The 16,813-nt window shown below is 42.3% G+C and overlaps 1 protein-coding gene across 1 annotated transcript; it reads right to left on the minus strand.

Moving 5' to 3' along the window:
• Nucleotides 1-6,136: 6,136 nt before the first annotated feature.
• On the minus strand, nt 6,137-16,731 carry LOC111980296 (BTB/POZ domain-containing protein KCTD7-like). Its single transcript, XM_024011018.3, has 4 exons — nt 15,804-16,731; nt 13,488-13,657; nt 13,070-13,248; nt 6,137-8,207 (listed from the first exon to the last, which is right to left on the minus strand). The coding sequence occupies exons 1-4, from the start codon at nt 16,104-16,106 to the stop codon at nt 7,831-7,833; spliced, it is 1,029 nt and encodes a 342-aa protein (XP_023866786.1). The 5' UTR covers nt 16,107-16,731; the 3' UTR covers nt 6,137-7,830.
• Nucleotides 16,732-16,813: the final 82 nt, after the last annotated feature.

The raw sequence follows: 16,813 nt of genomic DNA on the forward strand, positions 1-16,813 counted from the left end.
GAGGTCCACCAAGACCAGAACAGCAAAACTCGGTAACAGCACCTACTCATAGGCTGTGAGGTCGGCGAACTCATGTCTAAATCATACTTCTGTACTGTCACTTTAACTCTGCTGACTGACTCATTTAGGACTATATCTAAATGCCAAAACAATGAATTAACTATATTAGCTTTCTATTTAGTTTACTGCGTGAAATAAAACGCAATTCCACAGACTTGCACTCTTGTCTTGCCCTAGCAGGTGTTAGGTGAAAAGCTAACTGCTTCAAAGAAACAATGGAAACATTAAGACTGGCATAGCTACATGTAAATTACCTACATTATAGTATTATGAGCAGGCTGCAGACATTTAAATCAGCCCAAAGCCCGCATTAGGTGCCAAAACATGCACCAGGTCAAGCGTTTTGGCTAGACAAATATATGTTGGTTTTTTTAATCCGGCAGGACACTAGTAAGTGTAACGGATGTGAAATGGCTAGCTAGTTAGCGGGTACGCGCTAGTAGCATTTCAATCAGTTACGTCACTTGCTCTGAAACCTAGAAGTAGTGTTGCACCTTGCTCTGCAAGGGCCGCGGCTTTTGTGGAGCGATGGGTAACGACGCTTCGTGGGTGACTGTTGTTGTTGTGTGCAGAGGGTCCCTGGTTCGCGTCGGGGCGAGGGGACCTTTTAAAGTTATACTGTTACATAAGATCATAGTGCTATAGGTTAGTATCACCCCAATTATGCCTATACCCGATCAACGATTATCACGGTGGTTAACAGCGCAATTCTTCAACCCACCCTGGTCGCAATTCATCAAAAGATTTGCATCTTGGACAGGGTTTTGGACTGAAAGCAGCTGGGATGTGATTTCGTTTTTTTGTGATTGTGTGACGTATTATTGCCTCGTAAAATAGCGATGTGCTCACCAGGACAAGTTAGACTCTAGTGAGTAGACTGGACCCAGGTTTTATGGACACACTATTGATCGTTATTCCTGTACAGTGGCAGTGCAATGTGTTTCTGCAATACAGCACGAATACAGTAAGACTTTCTTAAACATTACATTTCAAAATTGCATCTTTGAACAAAAGCAGGGGAAATTAACATGAATCATACAATCAAAATAGTGATTTTTTTAAATTTATTGTCATGTTTTTTACCAGTTGGCTGTGTTCTTTACATTCATTTACTCAAGCGCCAACCATTTCTCAATGTGCTCCACCTTAAAATATTCTTTATCTTATAAAAAGTAGTAATTCTCTTGAGTTTAGATTTTCCCCCAGTAGTTATAATTGTTTTACATAATTGTAACATTATGCACTATGCAAAGCTGCAAAAAATATAGATGTTGTATCATACACATAACGTTTTACCGCAGACTTTTATTTTTAAGGCAAAACCGGAAGTCTTAATGTGGCTGCCGGGACAAAATCAAATCAATCACATTTTCAAACGTTATTGGTCACATGCTTCTTAAACAACAGGTGTGGACTAGCAGTAAAATGCTTACTTACGGGCAGTTCCCAACAATGCAGAGAAAAAGACAGAGAAAGAACAGAAAAATAAAACACATAATAATAATAAATAATAATAGATACAAAATGAGTAATGATAACTTTGCTATATACAAGGGGTACAAGTACTGAGTCGATGTGAAGAGGTAATTGAGGTAGATATGTACATATAACTAGGAATAAAGTGACAGATAGTAAACCGTAGCAGCAGCGAATGTGATGAGTCAAAAAAGTTAGTGCAAAAAAGGGTCAATGCAGATAATCCGTGTCGCTATTTGGTTAACTATTTAATAGCCTTATGGCTTGGGGGTAGAAGGTGTTCAGGGTCCTGTTGGTTCCAGACTTGGTGCATCGGTACCACTTGCCGTGCGGTAGCAGAGAGAACAGTCTATGACTTGGGTGGCTGGGTTCTTTTACAATTTTTAGGGCCTTCCTCTGACACCCCCTGGAATTTAGGTCCTGGAGGGCAGGGTCCTCAGCCCCAGTGATATATTGGGCCGTACGCACTACCGGATGCCAAGCAGTTGGCATACCAAGCGGTGATGCAGGCAGTCAAGATGCTCTCAAAGGTGCAGCTGTAGAACTTTTTGAGGATCTGAGGGCCCATGCCAAAACAATTCAACCTCCTGAGGGGGAAGAGGCCTTGTCATGCCCTCTTCATAACTGTGTTGGTATGTTTGGACCATGAAAGATTCTTAGCGATGTGGACACAGAGGAATTTGAAGCTCTCAACCCGCTCCACTACAGCCCCGTCGATGTTTCCTGTAGTCAACGATCAGCTCCTTTTTCTTGCTGATGTTGAGGGAGAGGTTGTTGTCCTGACACCACACAGCCAGGTGTCTGACCTCCTCCCTATAGGCTGTCTCATCGTCGTCGGTGATCAGGCCTACCACCGACGTGTCGTCGGCAAACTTAATGTCGTGCTCGGCCACGCAGTCGTGGGTGAACAGGGAGTACAGGAGGGGACTAAGTATGCAGCCAAGGGGCCCGCATGTTGAGGATCAGCGTGGTGGATGTGTTCATGTGTTGTTGTCTACCCTCACCACCTGCACAGGGAGGAGTTCAGTCCCAGGGTCCTTATCTTAGTGTGAGCTTGAAGGGCACTATGGTGTTGAACACTGAGCTGTAGTGAATGAACAGCATTCTCACTTGTCCAAGTGGGAAAGGGCAGTGTGGAGTCAGAGATTGCGTCATCTATGGATCTGTTGGGGCGGTATGCAAATTGGAGTGGGTCCAGGGTGTCTGGGATGACAGTATTGATGTGAGCCATGACCAGGGTCATTTAGCACTGTAACCATTTAGACAGGTTACCTTGGTGTTTTTTGGCACAGGGACTATGATGGTCTGCTTGAAACATGCATGTATTACAGACTGGATCAGGGAGAGGTTGAAAATGTCAGTGAAGACACTTGCCAGCTGGTCAGCCCATGCTCTAAGTACGTGTCCTGGTAATCTGTCTGCGGCCTTGGGAATATTAACCTGTTTAAAGGTTTTACTCACATCAGCTACGGAGAGCTTGATCACACAGTCGTCTGGAACAGCTGGTGCTCTCACGCATGGTTCAATGTTGCTTGCCTTGAAGCGAGCATAGAAAGCATTTAGCTTGTCTGGTAGGCTCACGTCACTGGGCAGCTTGTGGCTGAGTTTCCCTTTGTAATCCGTGACAGTTTGCAAGCTCTGCCACATTCGATTATTTATTAATGAAGCCGGTGACTAATGTGGTAAACTCATCAATGCTATCTGATGAGTTCCGGGAAATACATTTGTCTGTGATAGCGAAACAGTCTTGTAGCTTGGCATTCACTTCATCGGACCACTTCCGCATTGAGCGCGTCACTGGTACTTGCTGTTTGAGTTTTTGCTTGTAAGCAGGAATCAGTAGGATAGAGTTATGGTCAGATTTTCCAAATGGAGGGCGAGGGAGAGCTTTGTATGCTCTGTGTGTGGAGTAAAGGTGATCGGATTTCAGTTTTCCTGCATTATGTGGCTGGGAATTGTCAGGAGAGGTGGAGAATTGGAATGGTGCCCCTAGCGGTTGGAGTGCAGTAACATTCACGTCATTCATTGTACTGTGTATATTTTTCCCCTGACCCTGAATGCATTCATCCATTCCAATTCAACAGTCAGCATACCAACAATGTGGAATATTTGGTTATAGAGAGATGCATATTGAAGCTAGATCAACGTTATTATTAGGCTTATGATGAATAAGACACAGATAACTGCCAAGAAGCAGAGGGAGAGATGACATCCTGGCCAAATGTGGTCACAAAAATGTGATAAGTGCCAAGTTGTTGCACTGATGAATGACACAGATGAGCTTGGTTTCAATGACAGATCAGCAACTGATCCCAGGTCTGGGTCTCCATCCACATGTTTTCAGTTTAGGAAACTGGAGCTATTAGGTAGGTTACTTGGTTCATTTCATGGTAGTACTGCATCTGGCAACTTGAAACATTGGCACATTGTTTGCATAACATTATTAACGACCACAGAGACTGATAATTTTATACAGTCTAAGACAAACTGTATTTGTACCTTGTTATAAAAACAAAAAATATACATGACTTACTATTAGCACAATACATCATAGCATTACAACAAATAATGCAATATGTATGTTAAAGCAAGATATTACCCTTGTAAACTTAATAGTAACTGGTCTAGCTGTGCATTGTTTTTCAACTTTCCCATGCCATGAGCAGCCTAGACAACATTGGCCAGCTATGAAATCTGCAAAAGACATTCACCAGCCAGGGGAGAAACTTCAATAAGGTGCCTGGAACGTTCATAAAGTCAAATTTGCCTTAAATGCTGAAATAAATAAAATGGGATTATTTTAACCCCAAACCATCCCTGCAATTGAATCTTAAAAGTTTGAAGCCTCTATCTGTGACAGGCTTCATAAAATCAACAAAATCCAATCGATTAAGAAAGTGGCAACTCTTAACACTTTTTGTCAATTACTCAACCTAGTCCTAGAATCACAGTTAAACAGAGGGAAAAGACAGTCACATTATCTAATGTGATAATCACATCACATCAATAGCACAAAACAAGTACGAATCAAGACTTCATCTTGATCTACCTGACTTACATTATTGTTTGTTCTGTTTTAAAGCATTAATGAGCCTATACTGGATAACCCCAGCCGTCTGGACATACGGTATTGTGTTGTTGTAATTGTATTACCTTCTGAAAACTATCAAAGTAATGGATTCACATACATTTTTGACAACAGAAATACAGGTTCTGTACAAACAGTAAATTGCACATAATCCCTCTAAAACTAAAACTTGTAGCCTATTCTATGAAAATGTAATTAAAATGGACATATGACATCTGAAAATGTAATACACATTCACTAAATAACTAAACAACAACATGGGGAACAAGAAGGAAAACAGAACCCATGGGGGAGGTGACAATACTGTCACTGCAGTCCTTGATTGGAAATATTGTGTGGTTTCCTGGTTTAAACTCCATGTAAGTGTAAGTGAAACAGTTGCCCTTAAGAAAAGGCACTTAATCTAAATTTGTTTAAATCAGTAGAAATATCATGTCATATAAAAGGATCTATGAAACTTGTGTGACTAATCTATGTCATGCTGCAAAATAAGATTAAATTATTGAATAATGGCAAATATCAGATAAATGTAAAGTATCGTAAAAAATCTGCTAAATTGACAATAGCTTTTTAAGTTTAAATTACCTTTAGCAGCAAATGTCAATGTTACATCTGCTATAGAAACCCCTTCAGAGACATACATTTTGGGGCAGTAGGGTCACCACCAGGAATTCTTCTTACAAAAAGAAGATGCATAATTTTCAACTGCAAGATAAACATTTAGAGTAAAAAAAAGCAATATCTTGGATCTCTCATGAGGCAACTGAAGTAAAATAATTTGCCCCTTTAACCTATTTGATTTTAAACTCTCTAATTGACTTTGGGTCTCTCAAACTGGAATAGGAAAAAGAGAATGACTTTCCAAAGCCTTGCTGATCACAGACCGTATAGCAAAGAACATCTACATTTACTTGTGTCTCTAACCTAGAACTTCTAAAGGTTTATGGGAGAGTAAGTGACAGAAAACACCAGCATCAGTAACAAAAATAGACATTTACTCTACACGTAGCTACAGTCGTATGAAAAAGTTTGGGCACCTCTCTGAGGCTGCATAATAATTTACTCTGTCGTCACAGAAAATGATCACAGTGGCATGCCATTCATTTTCTAATAAAAGCTGAGTACTGGGGTATTGTCCAGACAAAGATTTTTAGTGTAGCAATATTAAGTTGTATGAAATTAAATCAGATGTGAAAAATAGGCTATGCAAAAATGTGGGCACCCTTGYCATTCTGTTGATTTGAATACCTGTAACTACTTAGCACTGATTAATTGGAACACACAATTGGTTTGGTGAGCTCATTAAGCCTTGAACTTCATAGACAAGTGCATCCAATCATGAGAAAATGTATTTAAGGTGGCCACTTGCAAGTTGTTGTTCTCTTTGACTCTCCTCTGAAGAGTGGCAACATGGGGGCCTCAAAACAACTCTCAAATGACCTGAAAACAAAGATTGTTCAACATTATGGTTTAGAGGAAGGCTACAAAAAGCTATCACAGAGATTTAAGCTGTCAGTGTCCACTGTGAGGAACATAGTCAGGAAATGGAAGACCACAGGCACAGTTCTTGTTAAGGCCAGAAGTGGCAGGCCAAGTAAAATATCGGAGAGGCAAAGGCGAAGGATGGTGAGAACGGTCAAAAACAGCCCACAGACCACCTCCAAAGACCTACAACATCATCTTGCTGCAGATGGTGTCACTGTGCATCGTTCAACAATTCAGCGCACTTTGCACAAGGAGAAGCTGTATGGGAGAGTGATGCGGAAGAAGCCTTTTCTGCACACACACCACAAACAGAGTCGCTTGAGGTATGCAAACGCAYATTTGGACAAGCCAGCTTCATTTTGGAATAAGGTGCTGTGGACTGATGAAACAAAGATTGAGTTATTTGGTCATAACAAGGGACGTTATGCATGGCGGCAAAAGAACACAGCGTTCCAAGAAAAACACTTGCTACCCACAGTCAAATTTGGTGGGGGTTCCATCATGCTGTGGGGCTGTGTGGCCAGTGCCGGTACTGGGAATCTTGTTAAAGTTGAGGGTCGCATGGATTCCACTCAATATCAGCAGATTCTTGGAAATAATGTTGAAGAATCAGTCACAAAGTTGAAGTTACGCCGGCGCTGGATATTTCAACAAGACAACGACCCAAAACACTGCTCAAAATCTACCCGGGCATTTATGCAGAGGAACAAGTACAATGTTCTGGAATGGCCATCCCAGTCCCCAGACCTGAATATCATTGAGAATCTGTGGGATGATTTGAAGCGGGCTGTCCATGCTCGGCAACCATCAAACCTAACTGAACTGGAGATGTTTTGTAAGGAGGAATGGTCCAAAATACCTTCATCCAGAATCCAGACACTCATTAGAGGCTATGGGAAGCATCTAGAGGCTGTTATTTTAGCAAAAGGAGGCTCTACTAAATAATGATGTGATTTTTCTATTGGGGTGCCCAAATTTATGCACCTGTCTAATTTTGTTTTGATGCATATTGCACATTTTCTGTTAATCCAATAAACCTAATTTCACTACTGAAATATTACTGTGTCCATCAGTTATTTGATAGATCAAAATGAAATTGCTGACCCAAACACTCAATTATTTATAAATGGAAATCATGGAAATTGTCAGGGGTGCCCAAAGTTTTTCATACGACTGTATATACAGTACATGAGAAATTTCATCAGCTTGCTAAATTGCATCCAGTTAATTTGTGAAGGCTTTCTCTCGCGACCATCAAAGTGGCTAACACAGAAACGCAAAGCGTAGAAAACATAATAGCATAAGTAAGAATTAAGCCAAAGGGACAGACAACACTGTAATCACAATATGAGATTAACTTGACCCTTTTCTGAAAAACTTGATGGTCCACAAGCTTGGATGAGCACAAAAAATCCCAGAGTTTAACACAATAAAACAGCCAATGATAGCCTAGGTTAATGCCGTTTATAAAAAAAGAAACAGAGGTCACAACTATTCAATAAGGAAACAGAACAACAACTGTCTGACTCGCTCCTTTCTATAAACTCAGCACTTCATAGGTTTCAGTTCTTGAAAAGGGGGAATAACATTGACAACCCTTTTTCTCTCTCAACCTGAGGGACCAGGAAGGAGATCAGTCAGCCTATTACGACACAAGTCCACCTCCCAACAAAAAACACAGCGACAGACAGGAAGGGAGAGAGTTCTGTCTTCCCACTGCTTTACCACCATGTGATCTTGAACTCGTAGATTGGCCTCTTGCAGTAGTAGTGGTTGATGAGGTGTTTGTCGCAGACGCCGATGCATTGCTGGTCGGCAGTGATGCCGCGCTCCGCCAGGTCGCTGACAATGCAGTGGAGCAAGTCGTAAACATCCGCCACCGCCTCCCAGGGCCCGAACGACACGTCCACCTCACAGTGGTGTTCGAACAGTTTGGCCTCGCTCTCCGTGCGCTCGAAGCGCAGTGAGTTGAAGAGTGGCCGCTCGTACGGCGTGATGGGCATCTCCTCCTTGTACACGCAGATCTTCAGCTTGGCGAAGCGCGCCTTCCTCTGCATGGCCCGCAGCTTGGCGATCTCCACGATGCGCTCCAGATTATCTGGAAACAATACAAGGGATAACTTACTTCACTCCAGTCCAAGTTTTTCCAAAATAGTTAATTGACACATTTCCATTTACTTCACACATTTCTACTTTATTATAGTCAATGCCACTTAAAAGGCCCAATGCAGCCGTTTTTATCTCAACATCAAGTAATTTCTAGGTTCCATTCAAAAAGAAACAAAAATAGCTTTTTATCCAAAAATGATTTCTCAAGTAATAATTTTGCTAGGACTGTCTGGGAGTGGTCTGAGTGAGGGACTAATTGGAGTGGCCTAATGGGAAGGATACGTAACCTGAAAACTAGCTGTTATTGGTAGAGAGGTTTAAACGCTTTTCGTTATTAACTTATAGAGCTTGGTGATGTCACCAGGCAAGCCAAAACCCATGTAAAACCTGCTGATTAGAAGGTCCTTTGTAAAATGTACACTACATGTCCAAAAGTATGTGTACACCTGCTCGACAAACATCTCATTCCAAAGTCATGGGCATTAACATGGAGTTGGTCCCCCCTTTGCTGCTATAACAGCCTCCACTCTTCTGGGAAAGCTTTCCACTAGATCAGGTATTCCCAAACTGTCAGGGGTACGCCAAATAAAAATGACGTTTTTTTCTCCCCTGAGTAGCCTCGTTTCACTGCCAAAAATAAAATGAAACAATCTAGTGTTCAGCGAAATAACAACAATGTCAAATACAGGTAGCCTAGTCAAATAATTAACATTCAATCACATTACTCTCTCGCGGGAAACCTTCACTCTAGTGCAGACATTTAGAAAAGAAACATGACAATTTGAAAAATAAGCCACAGGAGTTTTTTGAGCGAGAATAAAGACGACTTTCGAGTAGTAAGACGTATAAAAGCAACAGATACCATTAGTAAGACGGGGCTAGAAGTGTCTTATATGGTGAGCTACCGAGTGGCTAGGACAGGCAAGCCCCATACTATTGTGGAGGACTTAATTCTTCCTGCTTCCGCGGATATGGCTGAGACCATGCTGGGGGAAAAAGCCAAAAAAACTATACAGACAATACCTTCATCAAACAACACTGTTTCACGACGCATCAGTGGCATGGCAGGAGATGTTTTGAAACGATTACTGCTTCGCATACAGGCTAGTGAATTATATGCGTTACAGCTGGATGAGTCAACAGACGTGGCAGGCCTGACACAACTCCTGGTATATGTCCGTTACGTTTATGGGGGGTCAATTAAGGAAGACATCCTCTTCTGCAAACCAGGACAACATGAGAGGATATTTTTTTTAAGTACTGGACAGCTTTGTGACATCAAATGGACGTTGGTGGTCAAGATGTGTTGGTATCTGTACTGATGGCACAAAAGCCATGACGGGGAGACATAGTGTAGGGGTAACGCACGTGCAAGCAGTTGCTCCCGACGCCAATTGGGTACGCATCCACCGAGAGGCTCTTGTTGCCAAGGGAATGCCTGACAGCTTGAAAGACGTATTGGACACTACAGTGAAAATGGTTAACTTTGTTAATACAAGGCCCCTGAACTCTCGTGAATTTTCTGCATTATGCAATGATATGGGCAGCGCGTGTAACACTTTTACAACATACAGAAAGAAGTGAGCTGGTTATCAAGTGTGTGAGCTGGTTACCGCTATGCAAGCGGTCAGACAAGTGAAAATTATGGTCAGTGAAGAAAACTCTAAGCCCGTATCTCATTTTTTTTTTTAAACGTGTCAATACTTTGCCACTTGATAACCAGCTCACTTCTTTCTGTATGTTGTAAAAGTGTTACAAGCGCTGCCCATATCATTGCATAATGCAGAAAATTCACGATCGAGTTTCTCACACGACAGACCTATCTGGATGATGTTTTTTCTCACCTGAATATAAGATTACAGGGACTCTCCGCAACTATATTCAATGTGCGGGACAAAATTGAGGCTATGATTAAGAAGTTGGAGCTCTTTTCTGTCTGCATTAACAAGGACAACAAACAGGTCTTTGTATCATTGTATGATTTTTTTGTGTGCAAATGAACTCAAGCTTACGGACAATGTCAAATGTGATATAGCGAAGCACCTGAGTGAGCTGGGTGCACAATTACGCAGGTACTTTACCGAAACGGACGACACAAACAACTGGATTCGTTATCCCTTTCATGCCCTGCCTCCAGTCCACTTACCGATATCTGAAAAAGAGAGCCTCATCGAAATTGCAACAAGCGGTTCTGTGAAAATTGAATTTAATCAGAAGCCACTGTCAGATTTCTGGACAGGGCTGCACTCAGAGTTTCTTGCCTTGGCGAATCGCGCTGTTAAGACACTGATGCCCTTTGCAACCACGTACCTATGTGAGAGTGGATTCTCGGCCTTCACTAGCATGAAAACTAAATACAGGCACAGACTGTGTGGAAAATGATTTAAGACAGACTCTCTGTTTTTAGCATCCTTTCAAGCACACCCTTCTCATTAATCTGTGGTGAGTTATTCACAATTTTTTATGAACAAATAAGGTTTAATTATGTAAGATGGCTAAATAAAGAGTAAAAGTATTGATTATTATTATATTATTATTTGTGCCCTGGTCCTATAAGAGCTCTTTGTCACTTCCAACGAACCGGGTTGTGACAAAAACACTCATTGTCATTGTACACTGTAGCTTTAAGATTTCCCTTTACTGGAACTAAGGGGCTGAGCCCGAACCATGAAAAACAGCCCCAGACCATTATTCCTCTTCCACCAAACTTTACAGTTGGCACTATGTATTCGGGCAGGTAGCGGTTCTCCTGGCATCCGCCAAATCCAGGTTCGTCCGTCGGACTGCCAGATGGTGAAGCGTGATTCATCACTCCAGAGAACGCATTTCCAATGCTCCAGAGTCCAGGCGGCGGGCTTTACACCAATCCAGCCGACGCTTGGTACGGTGATCTTAGGCTTGTGTGTGGCTGCTCGACCATGGAAACCCATTTCTTGAAGCTCCCGACGAACAGTTATTGTGGTTGCATTGCTTCCAGAGGAAATTTGGAACTCGGTAGTGAGTTGTGCTCTCGCTCTCTGGCATCATCACGATGGCAGAGAGTGGGCGCCCATAGACCCATTCATGCAATTAGTATGGGAGGACGAGGCTCAAAGAGAAAGAGCGATAGATAGGAATAGAAAGAAAGAAAGAAATAGCGAGAGAGGCATCAGCGTAGGATTAATCACATGCTAGTCTCTCATCTGCCTGTTTCTATCTCTGCCTAACCCAGCCCCTGGTGGGAGACACATTGTCTGTTTCAAAGGCAGTATTCCACAGATTTCCTGTTTGAAAAAGCTAAGATGGGGATGAAAAGATGGATAATAGTTTCTATGGACCACCTGGGTGTAATGAGTTTATGGTGCCTCCTATTACACCCATAAAAATGCATTATAACATTTGCTAAGCATTTATAAAAGCATATATGAATTCATAACTGCATAGAACATATTCTAGGGTGTCCTCCCACTCTGTGCAGAGCGCTTTGGTGATGACATTTCACTTCCTTATGTTATAAAATAAATTTTTACAAAGACAAATTAGTTCTGAATCAATCAGTGGGTTCTTTCTCTAACATACACTACATGGCTAAAAGTATGTGGACACCTGCTCGTTGAACATCTCATTCCAAAATCATGGGCATTGATATGGAGTTGGTCCCCCCTTTACTGCTATAACAGCCTCCACTCTTCTGGGAAGGCTTTCCACTAGATGTTGGAACATTCAGCCACAAGAACATTAATGGGTTTGAAGTCAGGGCTCTGTGCAGGCCAGTCAAGTTCTTCCACACAAATCTCGACAAACCATTTCTGTATGGACCTTGCTTTGTACACGGGGCATTGTCATGCTGCAACAGGAAAGGGCCTTCCCCAACCTGTTACCACAAAGTTGGAAGCACAGAATCGTCTAGAATGTCATTGTACGCTGTAGAGTTAAGATTTCCCTTCACTGGAACTAAGGGGCTGAGCCCGAACCATGAAAAACAGCCCCAGACCATTATTCCTATTCCACCAAACTTTACAGTTGGCACTATGCATTTGTGCAGGTAGTGTTCTCCTGGCATCCGCCAAACCCAGATTCGTCCGCCGGACTGTCAGATGGTGAAGCGTGATTCATCACTCCAGAGAACGCATTTCCACTGCTCCAAAGTCCAGGCGGCGAGCTTTACACCACTCCAGCCGACGCTTGGTACGGTGATCTTAGGCTTGTGTGTGGCTGCTCGACCATGGAAACCCATTTCTTGAAGCTCCCGACGAACAGTTATTGTGGTGACATTGCTTCCAGAGGCAGTTTGGAACTCGGTAGTGAGTGGTGCAAACGAGGACAGACGATTTTTATGCGCTTCAGCATTCGGCGGTCCCGTTCTGTGAGCTTGTGTGGCCTATCACTTCGCGGCTGAGCCTTTGTGGCTCCTAGATGTTTCCACTTCACAATGTCAGCACTTAAAGTTGACAGAGGCAAATCTAGCAGGACAGAAATTTGACAAACTGACTTGTTGGAAAGGTAGCATTCTATGACGATGCCACGTTGAAAGTCACTGAGCTCGTCAGTACAGGCTAATGTTTGTCAAAGGAGATTGCATGGCTGTGTGCTCAATTATATACATCTGTCACCAACAGGTGTGGCTGACATAGCTGAATCCACTAATTTGAAGGGGTGTCCACATACTTTTAGCCATGTAGCGCATTTTCAACCAGCAACTATCAGGAAGTAACACTGATCACATTTTTTGACACTTTTAAAGTGTTAGTTTCCTCATCTGTTGTCCAATATGATACAACACAGGAAAACAGAATTTTGACTGCACTGGGCATTTACACATAAGCAACCATATGCAATAGGGTTAGCGGGTGAAAGTAGAGTGCCAGTTACCCTTGTAGTAGGGCAGGAGGTCGAGGAAGGCCTGGCGGACTTTCTCTCCTGTGAGTGGCTGAGTGTCCTCCAAGCTGTCTAACAGTGGACCAATAGCATAGTACAGGGCCTCCCTGTGTACCGCCCTCACATGATCCCTCTGAGGTAGCTCGCCCTCGCGCAGGAAGTTCAGGATGTCCCTATACAAGGAACATGCAAACACACACGGTTTTTAGTTGAAATTGCATCCACCATCCTTCATCATCTGTTCATTCAACCTTGTCTAGACATGGATAGCCCACCTTGCCATTTTGTCAGTCAACCTGTTAATGGTGCTTTCATGTCAAAAGTGTTGTAGAATAAGGGTCTGGCATGCTCACTCACTATTATTAACATGTAAAAAGCATGTTTTGCCACAGGCTATTTGAAGAGTGCTCACCTGAAATATGCCCCATCCCGGTCAATGAAGAAGCGACCTTCAGCATCACGTGGGATGTGATGGCGTCCACTGAACATGGCGGCGAGCATGGTGTCTTCATAGCGCCGTAATGTGGACAGACGGGTGGTGAAGAAGGTGCCACCCACATTGAGAGAAATTACCTCAGGAAACTACGAGTGATTGGAAAAAATCAGGACAGTGCATTATCCATTTTGGAAGGTCTGTGCATAAAATACAGTAAATGTTATTTTTTATATATTTTTTTAAAGGTGGATTCCATTAGATACCATAATCATGAATTCATTTTTTTATTTTTTATTACTTTTATATAACAACATCAGACCAATTCTACTAAACTTTTTCAAATGTGACAAGTGCAAATACAGAACTCATCAACAATAAATAACTATTGTCATTGTCTTTTGTTTTCTTCTATCACCTCTAATCTTGGGGCTCCCGAGTGGCGCAGTGGTCTAAGGCACTGCATCTCAGTGATAGAGGCGTCATTAGTGTGCTAGTTCGATTCCAGGCTGTATCACAACCGGCCATGATTGGGAGTCCCATAGGACGGCGCACAATTTGCCCAGCATCGTTTGGGTTAGGGTCGGGTGTCATTGTAAATAAGAATTTGTTCTTAACTGACTTGCCTAGTTAAATAAGGTTTAAATACGATTTTTTGCAGTTGCTTCACAGTAGCCAAATAAATAAATATATATATATATATATATATATATATATACACACATACAGTACCAGTCAAAAGTTTGGACGTACCTACTCATTCAAGGGTTTTTCTTTATTAGTACTATTTTCTACATTGTAGAATAATAGTGAAATAAATCAAAACTATGGATTCATGTAGTAACCAAAGAAGTGTTAAATCAAAATATATTTTAGATTCTTCAAAGTAGCCACCTTTTGCCTTGATGACAGCTTTGTATTTGTTTATTATTTTTATTTAACTAGGCAAGGCAGTTAAGAACAAATTCTTATTTACAATGACACCCGACCCTAACCCAAACGATGCTGGGCCAATTGTGCACCGCCCTATGGGACTCAAGATCACAGCCAGTTGTGATACAGCCCGAGATCGAACCCGGGTCTGTAGTGATGCCTCTAGCACTGCGATGCAGTACCTTAGACCACTGTGCCACTGTTTAACACTTTTTTGGTTACTACATGATTCCATATGTGTTAATTCATAGTTTTAAGGTCTTCACTATTATTCTACAATGTAGAATATAGTCAAAATACAATAGTCAAAATAAAGAAATACCCTTGAATGAGTAGGTGTGTCTAAACAAATAAAACCCACAAATGTTGTTTACTTGATAGCTATTTGTGTAGGTAGCTATCTCGAATAAATGTGTTATTAACAAGATAAAAATGTATTAAAAGACTTAAAAGCAATACAAATAAAGTTGTCCAGTAGGCATCTACATATATATTTAAGCAATAAGGCACAAGCGGGGGGGTGTGGTAATATGGCCAATATACCACGGCTAAGGGCGGTTCTTAAGCACGACGCATCGCGGAGTGCCTGGACACAGCCCTTAGCCATCGTATCAGCAATAAGAGGATGGGATTACTGCTAAGGATATTATAATCACAAGGCAGATATCGACCAGACATATTGGGCCCATCATCAAAAGTGACAGTCATTAGACATGACACTATAGGCAAGGGTTTCCCTTTACACGATTCAAGATCAATCACAGTGAGGGGCTGTCACAGAAAATAAGAGCCAATTGGGCTATCCCTCTGTGTGGGTGGTGAACCAATCGTGGTAAAGACCAAACCGGAAGAAGAAATACATGGGCAGCGTTCAGTACGTGTTTACGTTCTGGAACGTTCAACTGATCGGAAACAGTGCTGTACTGAAGACCAGTTGAAAAACAGGGCAGGGTTGGGTTGTGGAACGCTGTGAGCATGGCCACTGGCCTTTAAATAAGTAACTTATTGCTTCAAGCCACACCTCACCACACATCAAACGGTAGCAAACGTGTCTCAAAGTCTGTTCAAGAACGTACAATAATGTTTTTGGGAAACGTGTCGTTCAGTACAACCCGTTCCGCAACGTAGCAAGCGTTCAAACGAACTGAACGTACCTACGTTGCCTGTGGAGACGGATCCATATAATTTACAGTTTCTTTCTGATCTATCTAAAAACAATGCTGAATTGTACAGAAAAGGTGCAAAGATAATGAGATTCTCAGCGATAACGACGTCTATATAGCCATTGAACTCACATCCTAATTAAGCACCTTTAGTCACAAAGGTCCCTGGATAAACAACAACAAACGTCCATCTCCTCACCTCTGGAGATGGCGATGCGTTTAACGTGGTGCTGAGAGACTTGCCCAGATTTAGGTTCGGTGCGGGAGTGGATGGCTTTCGGAAATCACCCTTCACAGAGCCTGCACTAGACATTGCATCGCCTGGTTTATCAGCCTCACTAGCGGTTGAAAAAACCACCATTACTCTCGACTGAGGGAGTGCTCGCCTCTCCTGAGCGAACCCCCTTAACCGCGAAGGAGCCACGGGTAAAGGGCTGGACATGTTGAAAGAGAGCGGCGGTCGTTCTCCATTGGAAGCCTCGTCAGATCCATACTGCTGCATGCACACACACCAGTTCTGTGAGTGGCGAGTGCATCCGGTGAACTCAAATCAATCACCAAGGATAAAGCACAATCCACGTTTGATTGTAAGGGATGACAGGACAACACTGTAATCAACCTAGGGGTGGTACGTGTCAGCTGATAGGGACATTTACAGTATGGTATGAGATAATAGTCCCCTTTACCTACTTTGCGTGTACTCCCATTAACGCCCTCTGTCTGACATATTGCAATAAGGCAGCTTGGAGTAGAAATGTCTCCAGGGAGAAACACACGTTACGCCAACTGAGCGTGTTCTGTACAATAGCCTATGGGTTGCTTAGCCTACGTTTAATTCGTAGTTTATATCCTTTCAAGTATTCCGATTATGCGTATGTTACACTGAAAATGAGACTAACCAATGAAAATCGTGATTTTATACCGACAAAAAACAACACACCTTTCAAGAAGATTGTAAATGCATAATAAACTCAATAATACATTTGCGGGCTCCAGATAGCACGACAAAGTTCCGCTATAATGTAACCAAAGTCAAGCGTGATAATATCAGAGATGCTCTATATCCCTCAAACTCAACTGTGGACCTCGAAGCCGGTTCCACTGCATTTTTTATCGTTCCCCTCTAATCAGGGACTGATTTAGACCTGGGACATCAGGTGTGTGCAATTATTTATCAGGTAGAACAGAATGCCAGCAGGCTGCAGACCT

This window comes from Salvelinus sp. IW2-2015, linkage group LG20, assembly GCF_002910315.2.
Source record: "Salvelinus sp. IW2-2015 linkage group LG20, ASM291031v2, whole genome shotgun sequence".
NCBI lineage: Eukaryota > Metazoa > Chordata > Actinopteri > Salmoniformes > Salmonidae > Salvelinus > Salvelinus sp. IW2-2015.

What these genes read in the sequence shown, in the direction of transcription:
- LOC111980296 (XM_024011018.3), bottom strand. Translation starts at nt 16,106, where the DNA reads ATGCAGCAGTATGGATCTGACGAGGCTTCCAATGGAGAACGACCGCCG. An exon ending in ACGCATCGCCATCTCCAGAG is followed by an intron (nt 13,658 to 15,803) that starts GTGAGGAGATGG and finishes AATCACTCGTAG; the next exon opens with TTTCCTGAGGTAATTTCTCT. An exon ending in CGGGATGGGGCATATTTCAG is followed by an intron (nt 13,249 to 13,487) that starts GTGAGCACTCTT and finishes TTCCTTGTATAG; the next exon opens with GGACATCCTGAACTTCCTGC.